At 35.8% G+C, this 15,000-nt stretch overlaps 2 protein-coding genes across 2 annotated transcripts in view; one reads left to right on the forward strand and one right to left on the reverse strand.

Moving 5' to 3' along the window:
* LOC113814496 (misato mitochondrial distribution and morphology regulator) overlaps positions 1–12,823 on the forward strand; it is a 13,859-nt gene extending 1,036 nt beyond the window's left edge. The window contains exons 2-10 of the mRNA XM_027366531.2: positions 693–773; positions 2,121–2,367; positions 2,606–2,898; positions 3,068–3,244; positions 3,947–4,057; positions 4,352–4,483; positions 5,352–5,527; positions 11,595–11,812; positions 12,006–12,823. Coding sequence (XP_027222332.2) covers positions 693–773; positions 2,121–2,367; positions 2,606–2,898; positions 3,068–3,244; positions 3,947–4,057; positions 4,352–4,483; positions 5,352–5,527; positions 11,595–11,812; positions 12,006–12,232 — 1,662 coding nt within the window. The 3' untranslated portion in view covers positions 12,233–12,823. The remainder of the gene's footprint in view (positions 1–692; positions 774–2,120; positions 2,368–2,605; positions 2,899–3,067; positions 3,245–3,946; positions 4,058–4,351; positions 4,484–5,351; positions 5,528–11,594; positions 11,813–12,005) is intronic.
* A 140-nt stretch (positions 12,824–12,963) lies between these two features.
* The window catches only part of LOC138863138 (protein misato homolog 1-like), a 15,411-nt gene continuing 13,374 nt past the window's right edge, over positions 12,964–15,000 (reverse strand). Inside the window, exons 8-10 of the mRNA XM_070126849.1 lie at positions 14,525–14,677; positions 13,346–13,420; positions 12,964–13,008 (exon numbers count right to left, since the gene is read on the reverse strand). Of these exons, the coding sequence (XP_069982950.1) occupies positions 12,964–13,008; positions 13,346–13,420; positions 14,525–14,677 (273 nt within the window). The remainder of the gene's footprint in view (positions 13,009–13,345; positions 13,421–14,524; positions 14,678–15,000) is intronic.

Here is a 15,000-nt window from a genome sequence, read left to right on the forward strand (position 1 = left end):
TATAGTACAAATGTATGTTGTGAATGCATTAAGCCAGAGCAAATAGATGATTTTCTTGTAGAGGACAAAATGATGCAGTCCTTGGCGTAAGGAAAAACCCATCCGGTGTTCCCTTGGTGTGTATACCGAGATAAAATCAGTATTTGCCATCAGATCCCTCCCATTAACCCTCCTCTCAAGCAGTACGTGAAGGACATACCTAATCATGGCAAATTCAGCTGTTGAATAAATTCTGTAACATTGAGTGTCTCAACTGTAAAGAATTACTGTGCTACGTAGGTATTGTTATAACACATTTTGTAGTCTCGTAGAAAATGTTATTTGTCTCAGATTGATTCATTGATTCAGCCATAGCATGTATATACATGCCACTCAGCAGCTAGTGGTTAATTATTGTTTTATATGTGATATAGAGGTAGAGTACTGGCTTCGCAATCTCAAGACCTAAGGTTTGGGCCTGGTTATCCCTCTCAGTCATTTCAGCTGTGAGTGAGTACTGGCATACTGACATCAGTAGTCTAGGGTCAGAGTCAAAGCAGAAAAGAAATGGCAACCCTACCACATCATCCTATGGCTTAGTACACATGTATGTTCGCAAACATGTTCCCAGTGTCCACTTGCATACGGAACCAACTTTTGAGTATGATATGCCTTTTGGTTTTATACATATATATATATTAACTCATTTTCAGGAGGCTAGTTTCGTGTACGATGATTCATCCACGACAGACATCAACCATGATTTTCTCTTCAGGGAAGGCATTACACCCCAGGTAACGCATCTTTGATATGTTTTATACCTTTGCATATTTTCCATTCATATTAGGGAAATTGAAAGTCCTTTTTATTATGTATTATTTTGAAAAAAAGTACTGTGACTAGTTTATTAGTAGTATTACTTGTTTGATAGTTTGATATTACTATTAGATTTTTTTTTTTCTTTCAAGACATCATTTTTTCCCTTTTCCACCCTCTTCATCTCCTTATTTTCCTCATTTATCTGCATTTATTTTAACTGTATCACATTCCAGCAATCATTTTTTCCCCAGTGCTTCTCATACCAAAAAAGAAAGGCTTTAGAATTTAGAATTGTTATCTTAGTGAGACATGATTGTATACAGTTACCTATCTCATTGATAGTGGAAATGTGCATGATCCACTATGGTTTTTTCTTATTATTTTTTTATGCATAGTGCTTAGTCACCAAGTAGTCACTTACAAAGCCAACTGACCTCCCTTGTTTCGCTCATTAATTGAGTTATCAGTTGGTAATGTTTTCTAATTATTGCTATTATCATTATCGAGATTATTATTATTGTTATTTTTTTTACTGATATTAATAATGATAACAGTTTTGAAAAAAAATCATGAAAAATCAAACAGTAGACTATTACAGGTGATCAGGTAGGCCTAGTTGGTGTTGCATTACAGACTAAGCCCATCTGGAGCCATTTTTGTCCCAAGAAAATGATTATGGTAAAACAAAACTATAGTGGACATAGCATGTATACTGACACTCCAGGCATTAATTTTTTTCTTTCTTTCTTTCTTTCTTTCTTTCTTTCTTTCTTTCTTTCTGTCTTTCTTTCTTTCTTTCTTTCTTTCTTTTTTATTGTATAGAATAGAATAAAAGGAAATGCAATATAGGTGATTTTGGATATGTTTCTGGAAAGATATCAGCAGCTAAAAAAGATTGACTTTGACAGAAAAAAGCATGATAAAGTATATAACAAATATTAGACAAAAAAACAGTATTGATGAGACAGATCAGAAGAGGTTTAAGGCAGCATACAGTTATATATATACAAATGTAAATTATAAATGAAGAGTTATTTGAGTGCATTTTGCATATGTAAATGCTTTGAGACTGAAGTGTCAGTTATTTTCAGGTTAAAAGTGTGTACTTAAGTAAAATCTAAGTAGAAAAAAAATCTTTCTTTTTCTCTGTCCTCTTCTTTTTTCATGTCGACAGTATAGTATAAGTGTTGGGGAGTATGAAGGAAGAGAGTAGGTATAGTAAATTCGAGATATTGGACCATATTTATCATTTTAAACAGAACTGTATAACATGCATAAGAGGTTCAACTAGAGTAGCAATTTCTTTCTTGGTTCCTCTACAGAAACAAGAGACCTACACGCCCCGCTTGCTGTCCATAGACATTAAGGGGAATCTTGGAAGTCTACCTGTTGATGGGTCTCTGTACAGCCCCCAGCGTAATGATCTCTCAGTAAATGAAGCTTCATGGCATGGACGTGTAGAGCTCATAAAACAGTTGCCGGAGGAGAAGAATGAGTACCTTATGGACTTGGAGATAGAGGATTCACGTTACTTTACTCAGAGAGATGAAGACAAGGATATTTGCATGGGTTAGTTGGCTGGAATTTGGTTGATTTAGTTTGAATCAACTAGTCTATATACTGTACTTGAAAGTGTTTGTGCAGAAGGAATATGAGTGAGTTTGTGTACATTGTGTATGAGGGAATAGTAGTTTGATATAGGTGAAAATAGTCAAAGTTGTGAATACTTTTAAGAAATTTTACTTTTTGAGTCACATACTTACATGCAATTTAATAACCTATTTATTTAAAATGTATCACACCACAGATGATGTAAACAATGAGCATGGAGCCAAAAGCAGCAGCCTCCCAGCATCACAGAAGATTTATGACCTGTCAAAGTCTGTCAGAGTCTGGTCAGATTTCCTCCGTCCGCACCTTCACCCAAACTCCTTATATCTCTTAGATGAAATGCTTCTTCAGAGTGGAAGAGCAGTTGTTGAGGGGAGTCAGAGCAACTACGGTTTCTTAGCAGGAGCGTCTGTGTACCAAAGGGAAGATGTTGAAGATGGAATTACTGATAGAATAAGGTTACTGGCAGAGTCTTGCGGTAGTTTACAGGTAATTTAATTCTGAGGATGTTCATGTACATCATTTTGGATTATAATCTTTGCATTGATAGGTGTAGATTAGATTGATTGATAAGCTTTATGTCTTCTTGTTTCCTTCAAAGCTTTAAAATTAAATTTTGTTGAATCTGTTTAAAATCTTAATTAAGATTTGATTGCAGGGTTACCAGATATTGACAGACGTTCATAATGCAATGGGAGGAGTGAGCCAGGGGATTTTACAGCACCTAGAAGATGAATACAGTACAAAGGACTTCATAACCTTTGGCATAACTCCACCACACCTTAATCCACAGACTCCACAGGCTAAAGCTTTGATACAAGCTACTATAGCACAGGTGAGGTCCACTAGTAGATTAAGTTGACATTGTGTATAGGTTAATGGTGATGGCATTTCCCATTTTTCTGTTGTTGGAACTGATTCTGTTGGTAACTCTGATAATTCTCTTTAAAAAATAATTTAATCTCCTAAGGAGTTTTGACAGGAGTTGCCCTTGAAATGTGGCTATTGACAGAATCAATTTTGAACTCTGGAAGAATGTGGGAACCCTTGTTGACACTGCAGTAAGTTATTGGAAATTGCTAATATGTCTGACGTGCATGGATGAATGAATGAATGAATGGAAGGGAAAGAAAGAAAAGATGAATTGATGAATGAATGAGAGAAAAAAAGAGACAGACAGTGACAGTGAATAAATGAAAGAGAAAAAATGCTGTAGCAGGTTGCTTAGATGAGGAGCTGGGACGAGCCTATTCCAATATCATAAAACTTTCTAGAGTATTTCTTTAGGGTCAGTTTCCTAAACAATTTATCAGATCAAAATTAGTTAACTAAATTTATCATATATCTGACAATAAATTTTAACAGATATATTCAAGTTTAGCCATCTATTCATGTTAATGATTTCTTTGATGAATGTGCATGTAGTTTCTTTTTATACATATATATATATATATATATATATATATATATATATATATATATATATATATATATATATATATGTATATATATATCCCTTTTCCTGATTGTTTTTCAGTCTTATTCGGAGTTGAGTTCGTTATCAGGAGTGTTCGTGCCTTTGAACTTAAGATCACATTGCTTGGACCTCCAGGCACCGGTTACCAAATGGCCACACTTGAATATAGAGGTAAGAATATGTGTGTGTGTTTAAGTGTATCTATTGAATATATTGAAAAGTATTGGTAGAACCATTATATTGAAAACTGTAGATGGAAATTATTTATATCCTTTTATAAAAAGTAACAAATGTTTTACAGAGCAGTATCTCAGATCTCTCTGAAGATGACTTTAAGCATGTCATATTTCAGTTTTACAACTGTTTTTCTTTCTCTCTTTCTGTTCTTTTCTTTTTTTGCGTTTTACATCCCATCTTTTCCATAGGGAGAGGATGTGTTAATTGATTTGGGTTTTATTATTACAGGAAAACAACCAGTACTTATCTAGCAGTATAATAGCAGCGTTCTTGGACACAATGAGCCTCATATACCGTTCCCGTACTTCTCCCTTGCCAGTAGCGCACATAGTGGATGTTTTAACCTTTGGTGGACGAAAGGTAAGGGTGAAAAAAAGTTGGCATTTTGACTGCTCTTTTTGTGTTTGTGAAAAAGGGTTTAATGATTGTAGAATAACTCTTTGATTGCCATTTATTTGAGGCCAAATCTAGAGAAGCAGGCCTGATCAGTGGGCATGCCCAAGAAGTGATATCCAAGGTTGGCAAACTATTGGCTAGATAACCAGACTTTCTTGCAAACCAGTTATATAGCCAGTAGTTTCCCAGCCTTTGGCATCAGTTTTTGGACATGCTTTTCAGTCAGGTCAGTTCATCTGGACATGCCACAAGATGTGTTTAGTTGGAAAAATTCATAAAGTGTTTCATGTCATTTTCAAAATTATATCATGTATTTGCAAACAGTCTAAGGCTTATAAGAATATTCAATATCTAAGTTCACAAAAAACAGCTTTTGTTTAATGTTGCTACTTCAGTGTAATATAAGTCATCATGGACTAGATGTAAACAGAAATGGATGTCAGAAGAAGAGTTGTAAGAGTGATAAAACCTTAACACAGAATTGAGTCAGATCAAAATCTTTGATAGGACTTTGTTCTCGGGAAATTTTGTTGCATTTAGCTTGGTTCCAAGTCAATAATAATTTGTTACTCTTGCATCTTCCTAATGTGTATATCCTGTTTGTACAAAATTTTTCAAGAGTTAACTTCAAGTAAAAATATTGGACGGTTTAGTGAGCACACTATATACCTTTATTCTGATGGGAAAAATCCTCTTGCAGAAAGCTATATGGGTTTTAGAGCTAAAAATTGCGGCAAGGTTTTAAGGAATCACATCCTTTTTAAGCATTTTTTCCCCTAAATATATTATTAGCTAATACATTATTATTGATAATTGCCTATATATATAACAGATTGCTGGAGGAAGCCTGGCTCTACCCTATGGACTTGGTGTCGACGATTATCTGTTTGACTGGGTGAAGGGACACAGGCCACCTCTGATGTCCGTGAGCAGTGGTTGCGATATCAGTGTTGACCCAGTCAGTGAAGTGCAGGTCATTAGAGGTGTTCAGTCGTCAAGGCTAGTTAGGTGGGTTTACTTATTTTACTGTGTTCATTTTTTACCTAATGGCACCAGGTATTGTAGAACAATTTCTATTACCCCCTCTGGTGAGATGACCTCTGAAGTGGCAGCATCTTACTCATAATATACAGAATATATATAAATGAATCTTTTTGATGGAAGGTTGTACAGTCATAGCCAGTTTCTCTCCCTATCCCTCTCCCTCTCCCTTTCTCTCTCTCTCTCTCTCCCTCTCATATGATAGCATGAGTGATGATTTAGAATTTACATATTAGTTAAAGGATTGCAAATCATTAACCCTTTAGATCTAGGTGCTTCACAGCAATTGAGTAACCCAAAATATGGGCATTTGGCTTACTGGAGCAAATGCTTTGATGGGTGCATAGCGTGTAGGCCAGATGCTTTTTATTTTTTTGACATTTTCCAGTGTCCATGTCCATTTTTTCATGTCATGATGGGCACATCATCTGGATCATAGGGGTTAATTTAGAACATGATTAAACAGAATTGTGTTGCCTTTTCACATTTTAAGAAGACAAAAAAGGAACTTTTCATATGTGTTGGATGTTACACATTAACAATTTAACTCTCACCAGCTTTCATTATACCTAGGTGAAGATGTCTCGAGTTCGTTATTCCAAAGACTTAGCATTAGTAAGCAATAGAAGATTGCTTCACAAATCTGAAAATATATAAGACTTATGATAAGTATGTTACATGTGACACACCAGCACTCTCGCACAGTTACAGGTCATTACAAGGGAAAGCTTGATAAATTGATTATCTTTCTTTGGTGATTTCAATCTTAGGTATACCCAGCTGTTTAATATATACAATATGCTCCTTTTTTATTACTTTTAGATATAAGGCAAGTGTATTCTGTGTTGACTGACCATTCATGCACATCAGACATTCATTCATAAACAATTTGTTTACTACTACTACTATTACTTTTATTATTATTGTGTTGCCACTTTTTGGGTTTTACTAGAAGGGGTAAACTAATGTGTACTTGCACTGTCCACTGTTATTTTGTGAATTTCTTGTGCATATAGATGGTCACCAAGGAGTTAATTAGTAGGCATACATGACCTCCATTCCTTGAATTTTCAGGTAGAAATTGTTATTTTAGTATTATTGCTCTCATTACTGTTGTTTTTATTATTGGTCATTGTTATTATTTATTTCTGTTATTATTTATTTACCATTTACATTATTTATTATGTTCTTATTGATACATTATAATTATATAGTATAGCCATATATTATTATTATTATTATTATTATTATTATTATTATTATTGTTATTATTATTATCATTAATATTGTTAATCATTATTATGAAGTTATTATTATCATTGATATTCTCCATCATAATTATTCATTATTTATTGTGATCATTATTATAATTTTTTTTATTGTTATTATAGTTTGTTAATCTTATTATTCATTATTGTATTTTATGATTGTTATTATTATTATTACTATTGTTGTTATTGTTTGCTATTATTATTCATATTATTTATTTATTGAATATTTTCTAACACATCAACATCTAAGCTCATTAGCAGTGTATTTGAAAAATAGTGATAGGCTGAGCCTAATGAGCAAAGTTAAAGAAGTTTTTTGGATCACAAGGCGGTGTTTGTGGATTCCCAGAACGGATATTGGTCAAAACAAATAAGGTGCGCCAGATATCAAAGCTCATACCACACTATGATAAAGTATTGTGCCGAAAAGGTTGAAAATGAGTTAAGGATTAGGACACAGTGTGTTAGATGTCAAAGGCTGTAGAGCTGTAGGTTAGCATGGTACCAAAAGGGATAAAGAGGGAAAAGCAAAGAGAGAACAAAGATTATTCAGGAGTGACGCAAGGCCAGCGTCTCATCCTTTCAGCTTGGCTCTCACGTTTGGGATGCGGACAGGAGGGGATGAAGAAGAGAAGAAAGAGGAAAAGGGGGCGATGAAAAGACCATGCAAAATTAGTTGAGGCAAGGTAGGGGTGATCCCCTACCTTGGGCCGCAGTTTCCGTCTCTAGAGCCCCCTCACAGCAACAAACTGGGGATTGGGGGGTATTTGTTACTGTCATTTATTGTTATTGTTGCATTTTGTTACTATTTATTATTCGTCATTAATATTCATTATTATTGTATACCATTATTGTCATTTAATTATTACTATTATTATTATTAATATATTTATTTATCAGTATTTTATTATCATGGTATTATTATTGTATTATTATTATCATTGTTATTATCATTATAGTATTATTATTATTATATTATAGTATTTTTCCTATGTTATTTTAATAATATTTTAGTGTTATATTATCATCATCATTGCTATTATTATTATTATTACCATTGTTTTTATTATTATAATCATATTGTTATCATCATTATATGATTATTAGTATTATATTATTATTACTTTTATCATATTTTTATTATTGTCATTATTGTTGTTTACAATTTTTGTTAATAAGTTTCTCAATGTTATTACATTATTATCATCAATATTGTCATTATTATTATCATCATCATTATGGTCATTATGACTTTTAGTATTATTGTTTATCATTTTCCATATCATTATTTATTGTCATTGATCATTATCAATTTATTGTTAATAACAATGATTTTCTTTTCTATTCTTATCATTTCTTTTCTTTTGGTGTTACTGTTGTAGTTTATCTCATGAAGACACCTACACCTGAACCTTACTGAAGCTTAAGCCCAAAGTCGAGATTCACCTGGTCTTCTCTTCGTCTAGGACCTGACTTTTTGTCCGAGTGACCAGCTAGACGTAGTGTTTCAACTGTGAAGAGCACTGCTGTACCAGACCACACATGCCTCTCGCTTGAGTAACACTATATAGTACTTCTTGTTTGAGCAACATGGTACGCAAGGACTTATTCCCTATTTACACTGTAGTTTAGTGTTTCATCCTTTTTTTTTTTTTTCTTTTTTTTTTAAGAAAGAACAGAAACCAGTTTACAGATTTGAAATTAACGGCCGTCAATGCAAGTGTAGATCCTTTGTTTCAAATGAGCAATTTTGTGATAATCAACTCTTTATAAAACAAATCTTTAATATAACATTTGTTTACTTAGAGATATTGATAATTTGTCTAAGTGAATTACAGACAAAAGTTTGTAATCACATCCAGGAAAGCCAAGAGATACCCAAGGAAAACAAATACTCTAGGTTGGTTTATCGCTGGCTCCGCTCAGCCCCCAGATTTCACTCCAAAATGACACGATTCTGTCTCGCACATAGCGAGACCTGCGCATACACAAGGCCAGTTGAACTGTGCTTGAAGTGTCAGTACTGCTTTATGTGCCTGTGTGTAAGACCCCCCCCCCCTTTGGCTACTTCTAATATTTCTGGGATTAGTTAAGTGATTCATGAAACTCTTAGATTAATGAGTTCAGTCTTGCAATTACTATAATCATGAGATTGTGAGAATTGGTTCCTTGTCCTACAAACAATGGAGACAGTGTCCAATCCACAGTCTTATACCTGGACTACAAGCAGTATTAAAGATGAGTAAAGGAGTCCCCTTACTCGCAATATATATATATATATTTTTTTTTAATAAATGTGCTAGACATCAAAGGTCATATAGCACTATGGTAAAGTATTGCATTGGTAGTGAAAAGGGGAAAAAGGGGAGCAAGTGAACTGGATCAGAAATTAGTATAAAAGGAAGGGTTAAGGAGGTAGGGCAATTGAAAGAACTATAGTGAATCTCTCACTGGGGAAGGTTTAGGAAAAATGTTCAAGATATAATAGGTATGGGTCATTTGGGTGGTTGAGAGGATGAGGTATGTGGAAAAGAAATGGGTTTTGGAGGGATTCTGGTTTGGGTGGTTGAGAGGATGAGGTATTTTGGGAAAGGGTTGAGGGAACAACTGAGTGAATTGCAGTGTATCTCTGACTGGGGAAGGAGTAGGGACATTGAGCAAGGAACAGAGGGATTGGGGGATGGATGAGGGAGCGGAGTGTTCCCTTGGGTCATCTTTACGAAGTTTTGGATGTCTTCAAGGGTTTCTGGAGGGGAATTAGGCATAGAGGGCTGAGAAACACAGGTTATCTTATAAGGAGGAGAAGAGGAGATAGATATCTGAGGAACAGATGAAGAGTAAGGTGTAGGACAGAATGTAGTTGGAGAGCCTGGAGTGGAACATTTAGGTTGCCTGGTACGTCAACTAAAATGAGGAGGAGGGGTAGGTATCGGGGAAATGGTAGAGATTGGAGTATCTGGATTTAGGATGGAAAATGGATTTAACTGGTGGATAGGGTGAGTAGACATAGGACATAGGTTTAGGGTATAGGGGAAAGATATCTGGGGAGATGCAAAAACATCTTATGTAGATGGTGGGGGAGCAGAGCATAGGACTGTTTTGGAATAAGTTGAGAGAGAAAAACCTCATTGTTGTGCTTCCTGTTTGGCCTCACTTGGAGTGAGGCCTAGTTTAATCTGAGGATTGCTACCTCCCATTCAAACTTATAGGCAGGGCAGCTCCTATAAAACACATTATGTGGGAGTCTCCACAATTGGCATATGTACATGACTGAGCAGGGCAATTTGAACGGTCATGACCAGGTTGAGCACATAGAGGGCAGCGGGCTGTGGAGTGACAATGTTTGGCTGGGTGGCCAGAACACCAACATTTCTGACATTGATGAGGAAGGGGTCGATAATGTCGGACATAAGACAATCCACCAATATAAACCTCATGAGGGAGGTCTTGTCTATGGAAGCTAATCTTTGCAATATTGATGTGGGATTTACGTTGGCCTCTGGGAGGAAGAGTGTAACACTATACTGCCATTGAATTATATTCACCAAGGCAGGAAAGTAGGTCATTTTAACAGTGCAACCAGTCCTTGTTATACATGGGACAAGCATTTGGGGGAATAGAAACAGTTCCAGTGCAAGTATTAAGAGATAGGTGAGGTTCAGCAGGAATGGGTTTGCCAGTAAGGTCAGTTAGGGTAGATAGTACATGAGCTTGGGCTTCAGAGGTAACCGTGACAAGGCGTGAACGATCAGTGCGACTGCGAGAGGTAATCTTGCCTACTTGTTTATGGAGGCACTACTGAAAGAGAAGGGTATTCTCAGGGGGGGTGGGGGGGGACAATAAGGATGAAAAGCAGTAATAAGGGAAAAGGTGGTCGACATTGAAGAGGGTTGTGCAGTAGGAGATGAAGAGGAGAATGGTGGGGATGAAGAAGAGGTGCTTTCTAGGGGTCGAGTAATAACTTAAGTGGGTGTTTTGGAATAGTCAGAGTTCGTAAGCATTGAAGAGGGGGTATTAGCATATCCATGGTTTCTTTGCTTTTTTTTTTTAATAGCAATTAACCTTTCTTATCCTCTGGGTATAGATTCTCAGGGCATATTAAACAACAAAGTTCACTTTCATAATTATATTCAGTATATATACACATATATTCCACACAAATACAAAATATATCAGTGATTGGTTTAAAGTGGAATCTCTGTCCGTATAAAACACACTTTTTGATTTTCTTATTAAAAGTTCACTGAGAACGTCATTCTCAGTAGAGATTTCTTACAATTATTATTAACTTGCTCCTAATATTATATTATCAACACAATTTTTTTTTTTTTTTTTTTTCCAAAAAAAAAAAAAAAAATTGTGTTGCTCCTAATATTATATTATCAACACAATTTTTTTTTTTTTTTCCAAAAAAAAAAAAAAAATTGAGGAAAATTAGGTAAGGTCAGGAAGGGCTTTGTAATTGACTCCTTGGTGACTAAATGATTATGGAGCAATGTTCATACAAAATTAATGAACTAAAATTACAATGGGCATGGCATCCAGGCAACATTAAGTTAAAAAGTAGCTTTTTTTCTCTTCTTTTCTTTTCTTTCTTTCTTTTTTCTGAAGATATCATGCTACTGTAATTCTCATGTGTTCTTACTTTTACCAACAAGGAAGAAGATTGTATTATTCTATACCAATTAATTAATATATGCATTCCCCACATCAACATAGTCTAAATCAGGTGTTTATTATCTTTTCACCTCTTCTATTCACAGTTCAGACACAAGACTACCTCCTGGTGTGCGCTATGCAAGTGCAGCTCAGCTTTACCAGAGCTTCCTTGAGGAGTCGGAGACACCACCAAGCTTACGTTTCATAACCAGTGTGCGAGATCCTTTGAAAGTCGGCACACCTTTCCCCTCCATCTTCTCTGAAAAGCTCTCGGAAGATGGCTTGCTTGTACCTTCTACCAGTTCTTTTAGTGCCACATCAGGTGAGAATTGCAAATAACAATTTTTTAGCATTACTTAATTTTTTTATATATTGCCCAATATTTCCTGCAATGAATGTATTATTATTTTGTCAAAATGTTTAAAATCATATGAAGTTACAACAAATACTATTAGGACTTTGGAATCAAAATCCTACAAAAACATATACTAAGAAAGAATTTCCTCTTTCATCAGTAAAAAGCACTCCCTGTGGTGCTGGACTTCATCAGGGAGGAAGTATAGGCACCCTTTTGGAACAGCTGTTGGAGAGTGCCCAGAATCTCAATGTAATGAAAGTGCCTCAGTTGATAGACGAAGGCATGGACAAAGAAGGCTGGTCAAGCGTACTAGAAGAGTTGAAGAAGCTGAAACTCAACTACTGTCACAACAATGAAGAAATGGAAAGTTCGGATGATGATTGACTCGGTTCAAAAGTTCAACTTTGTTTAGGTAATTGCTCAGATAACCAGTGAACAAAATTTACAGCAAATTAATTACAGCAGACTTGATATATTGTATAGTGTACGATACTCATAAAATTAATTTCCAATAAATGGTCCTGAAAGAATTTTAATGTGCCTTTGTAATATAACAAGGGAACATTGCTTATTATAACTTTTAAAATATTTAATATATCTAACAATTGTGCTCACTAATAAAACTAAAGGCAGGTCTTTAACAAGTATGATGTATGATCTCATCTCACCATAATTTAACAAGATTGTAAATATTTTTTATCCAAAAAATTAAACGAATGTAAAAATATTACAGGAAAATAAAAGCTGTCTAACAGAAAAAAAACATGATACAGCCTTATTTCCATCACTGAAAGGTTTTTTATATCTTTATACCTATTATTATAACTTTGTTTATAATACCTTTATATTGGTGCTATTTGTTCTAACAGACAGTTTGTCCACCTTAAATAAAAGTCATGGTACATTTGAGTAGTTAGAAAGAAAGAAATGTGAAAGTGTGATTTTAACAAAATAAATGCCTATGAAATTTTGTTCTGCATTAGTTTATACTATATTAAAACCTCTAAGAGTCTTCTGTCAAGTACTGCCTAATTTCTTCAATTCATCACTGTTTAGTGAAATATGAACAATTTATATAGTTTGATTATTAAGCGTTTAAGCGTTACTGTGACACATTACAGCTTGGTGCCATGCAAAGTTACCACCATTGTGGCTATGGACTTCAAATAAAAAAAATTGTAAATTCTTTAATTATTAGAACATTTGCAATACGGTTAAATTGTGTAAAACTATTAGCCATACTGCAATTATATATACATTTTTACATCATGATGCAAATGTTGATTAGCTTTACTATCACTTAATGTAATGGTGTTAACATTGGAGCCGTGCTCTCCCACCCTTTTTTAAGGGTTTTGTAATTCTTGGCCCTAACGACCTTACCTATTACCACAGCAGATGATTAACAATGTCTTGCAATTCTTCCTAAAACAAAAAGAAATCAAAGATTGGGGGAGCATTCTCAAAAGATTTTGGATATATATGGTTTTACAGTACAATTCCATTTGGAGAATTTACATGGTTAATGGTGAAAAACAAGTAATTGTGCCAGACATTAAAGATCATATAGGACTATGGTAAAGTATTGTGGCGGAAATGGTGAAAAAGAGTTAATGATTCGGATAAATTGTGTTGGATATCAAAGATTGTAGAGCGCTTTTGGATAGTATGGTACTGAAAAGGTAAAAAAAGGGAGAACAAACTGAGTACGGCAGGGATTGTAAAAGGGGAAAGGGTTAAGGGCATAGAGCGAATAAATCAAATGGTGAGTATGCGTCTGAAGAAGGAAAAGGACCCCTGAGGAAAAATGCAAAGGAGCCATTATGAAACAATAGGTAATATGGGTAGAAATGGTTGTTGGAGAAGCTGGAGTAGTAGAAACCAAGGAATGAGATAATGGAAGGTCGTGAAGTATCAGAGGAATGTCAGGAGGGAGAAGATCCGGAGGTAACTGTTTCGACATAAGGGAGTCATGTGAGCATCCAGGTAAAGGATAATGGAGAGAGAAGAGGGAATAGCGCACATGGGTTGTGTTAGGAGAGAGTGGGGGGAAGATGGGTAGGGGGGACTTGAGGAGGATGAGGATGGATATTGGCAATTACTTTGAATGTAGAGAGAAAAATCGAGAGATTCGAAGGTGGATTGCAATGGATATCGGCAATTACTTTGAATGGGTCATGTTTAGGAAGTTTTGGATGTTTTCAAGAGCTTCTAGAGGGAATTGGGTGGGAAGGTCTGCGAGACAAAAGTTTTAATATGAGAAAGAGAAGAGAGGATAGATGTCTGAGGAGCAGAGGAAGAGGTAATGATATGGTGCGATAGGTAAAGTGAGAAGGAGGTGGGGTATGCATCGGGAAAATGGTGGAGATTGGAGTATCTGGATTTTGACTGGAAAAGGAACTTGACTGGGGGAGAGGGAGGATGGTTCGGGGTTGAGGGAAGAGATGCTGAAACAAATGAAGATGGGAAGGAAACGGAGCGAAGGACAGTTTTGGAATAAGATGAGAGAAAATCCTGTTTGGTCTCACATAGAGTGAAGCTTAGTTTGAATCTGAGAATTGCTACCTCGGATTCGAGCTTATAGGCAGGGCAGCCACCATGATCTTTCTCACACACGCTCTGCAGTCTATCTTCCTTAGCTTTGCTCAATATACTTTGCTCACGTGCATGACTGACCAGAGCAATTTGAAGTGTCACGTCCAGGTTGGGCACATAGAGGGCAACGGGTTGTGAAGCGACAGCGTTTAGCTGGGAGGTCAAAACACCAACAGAATCTATTGGCAATATTGGTGTAGGACTTAGCGGCCCTCTGGGAGGAATACTGTAGCACTGAAATGCCAAAGCATCTTCGTCAAGGAGTGCGGCAGGCAGGTCGGGTTTACAGTCAAACCAGTCCTTGTTGACAGGGCAATCAGTAGGGGAGATGGAAACAGTTCCGATCCAAGTATTAAGGGAGGAGTGAGGTTGGGCAAGAATTGGTTTGCCAGTGAGGTCAGGATAGATAGCGCACGAGCTTGGGACTCAGATGTAACTGTGACAAGACAACTGCGAAAGGAAAATGCCTACTTGTCTTTGGAGACATTGTTGGAAGAGAAAGATATTGTCAGAGTAAGGGTTTGTAGGGGGAATCAGAAAGAATCTCTCTCTCTCTC

Source organism: Penaeus vannamei, chromosome 11, assembly GCF_042767895.1.
Source record: "Penaeus vannamei isolate JL-2024 chromosome 11, ASM4276789v1, whole genome shotgun sequence".
Taxonomy (NCBI): Eukaryota; Metazoa; Arthropoda; class Malacostraca; order Decapoda; family Penaeidae; genus Penaeus; species Penaeus vannamei.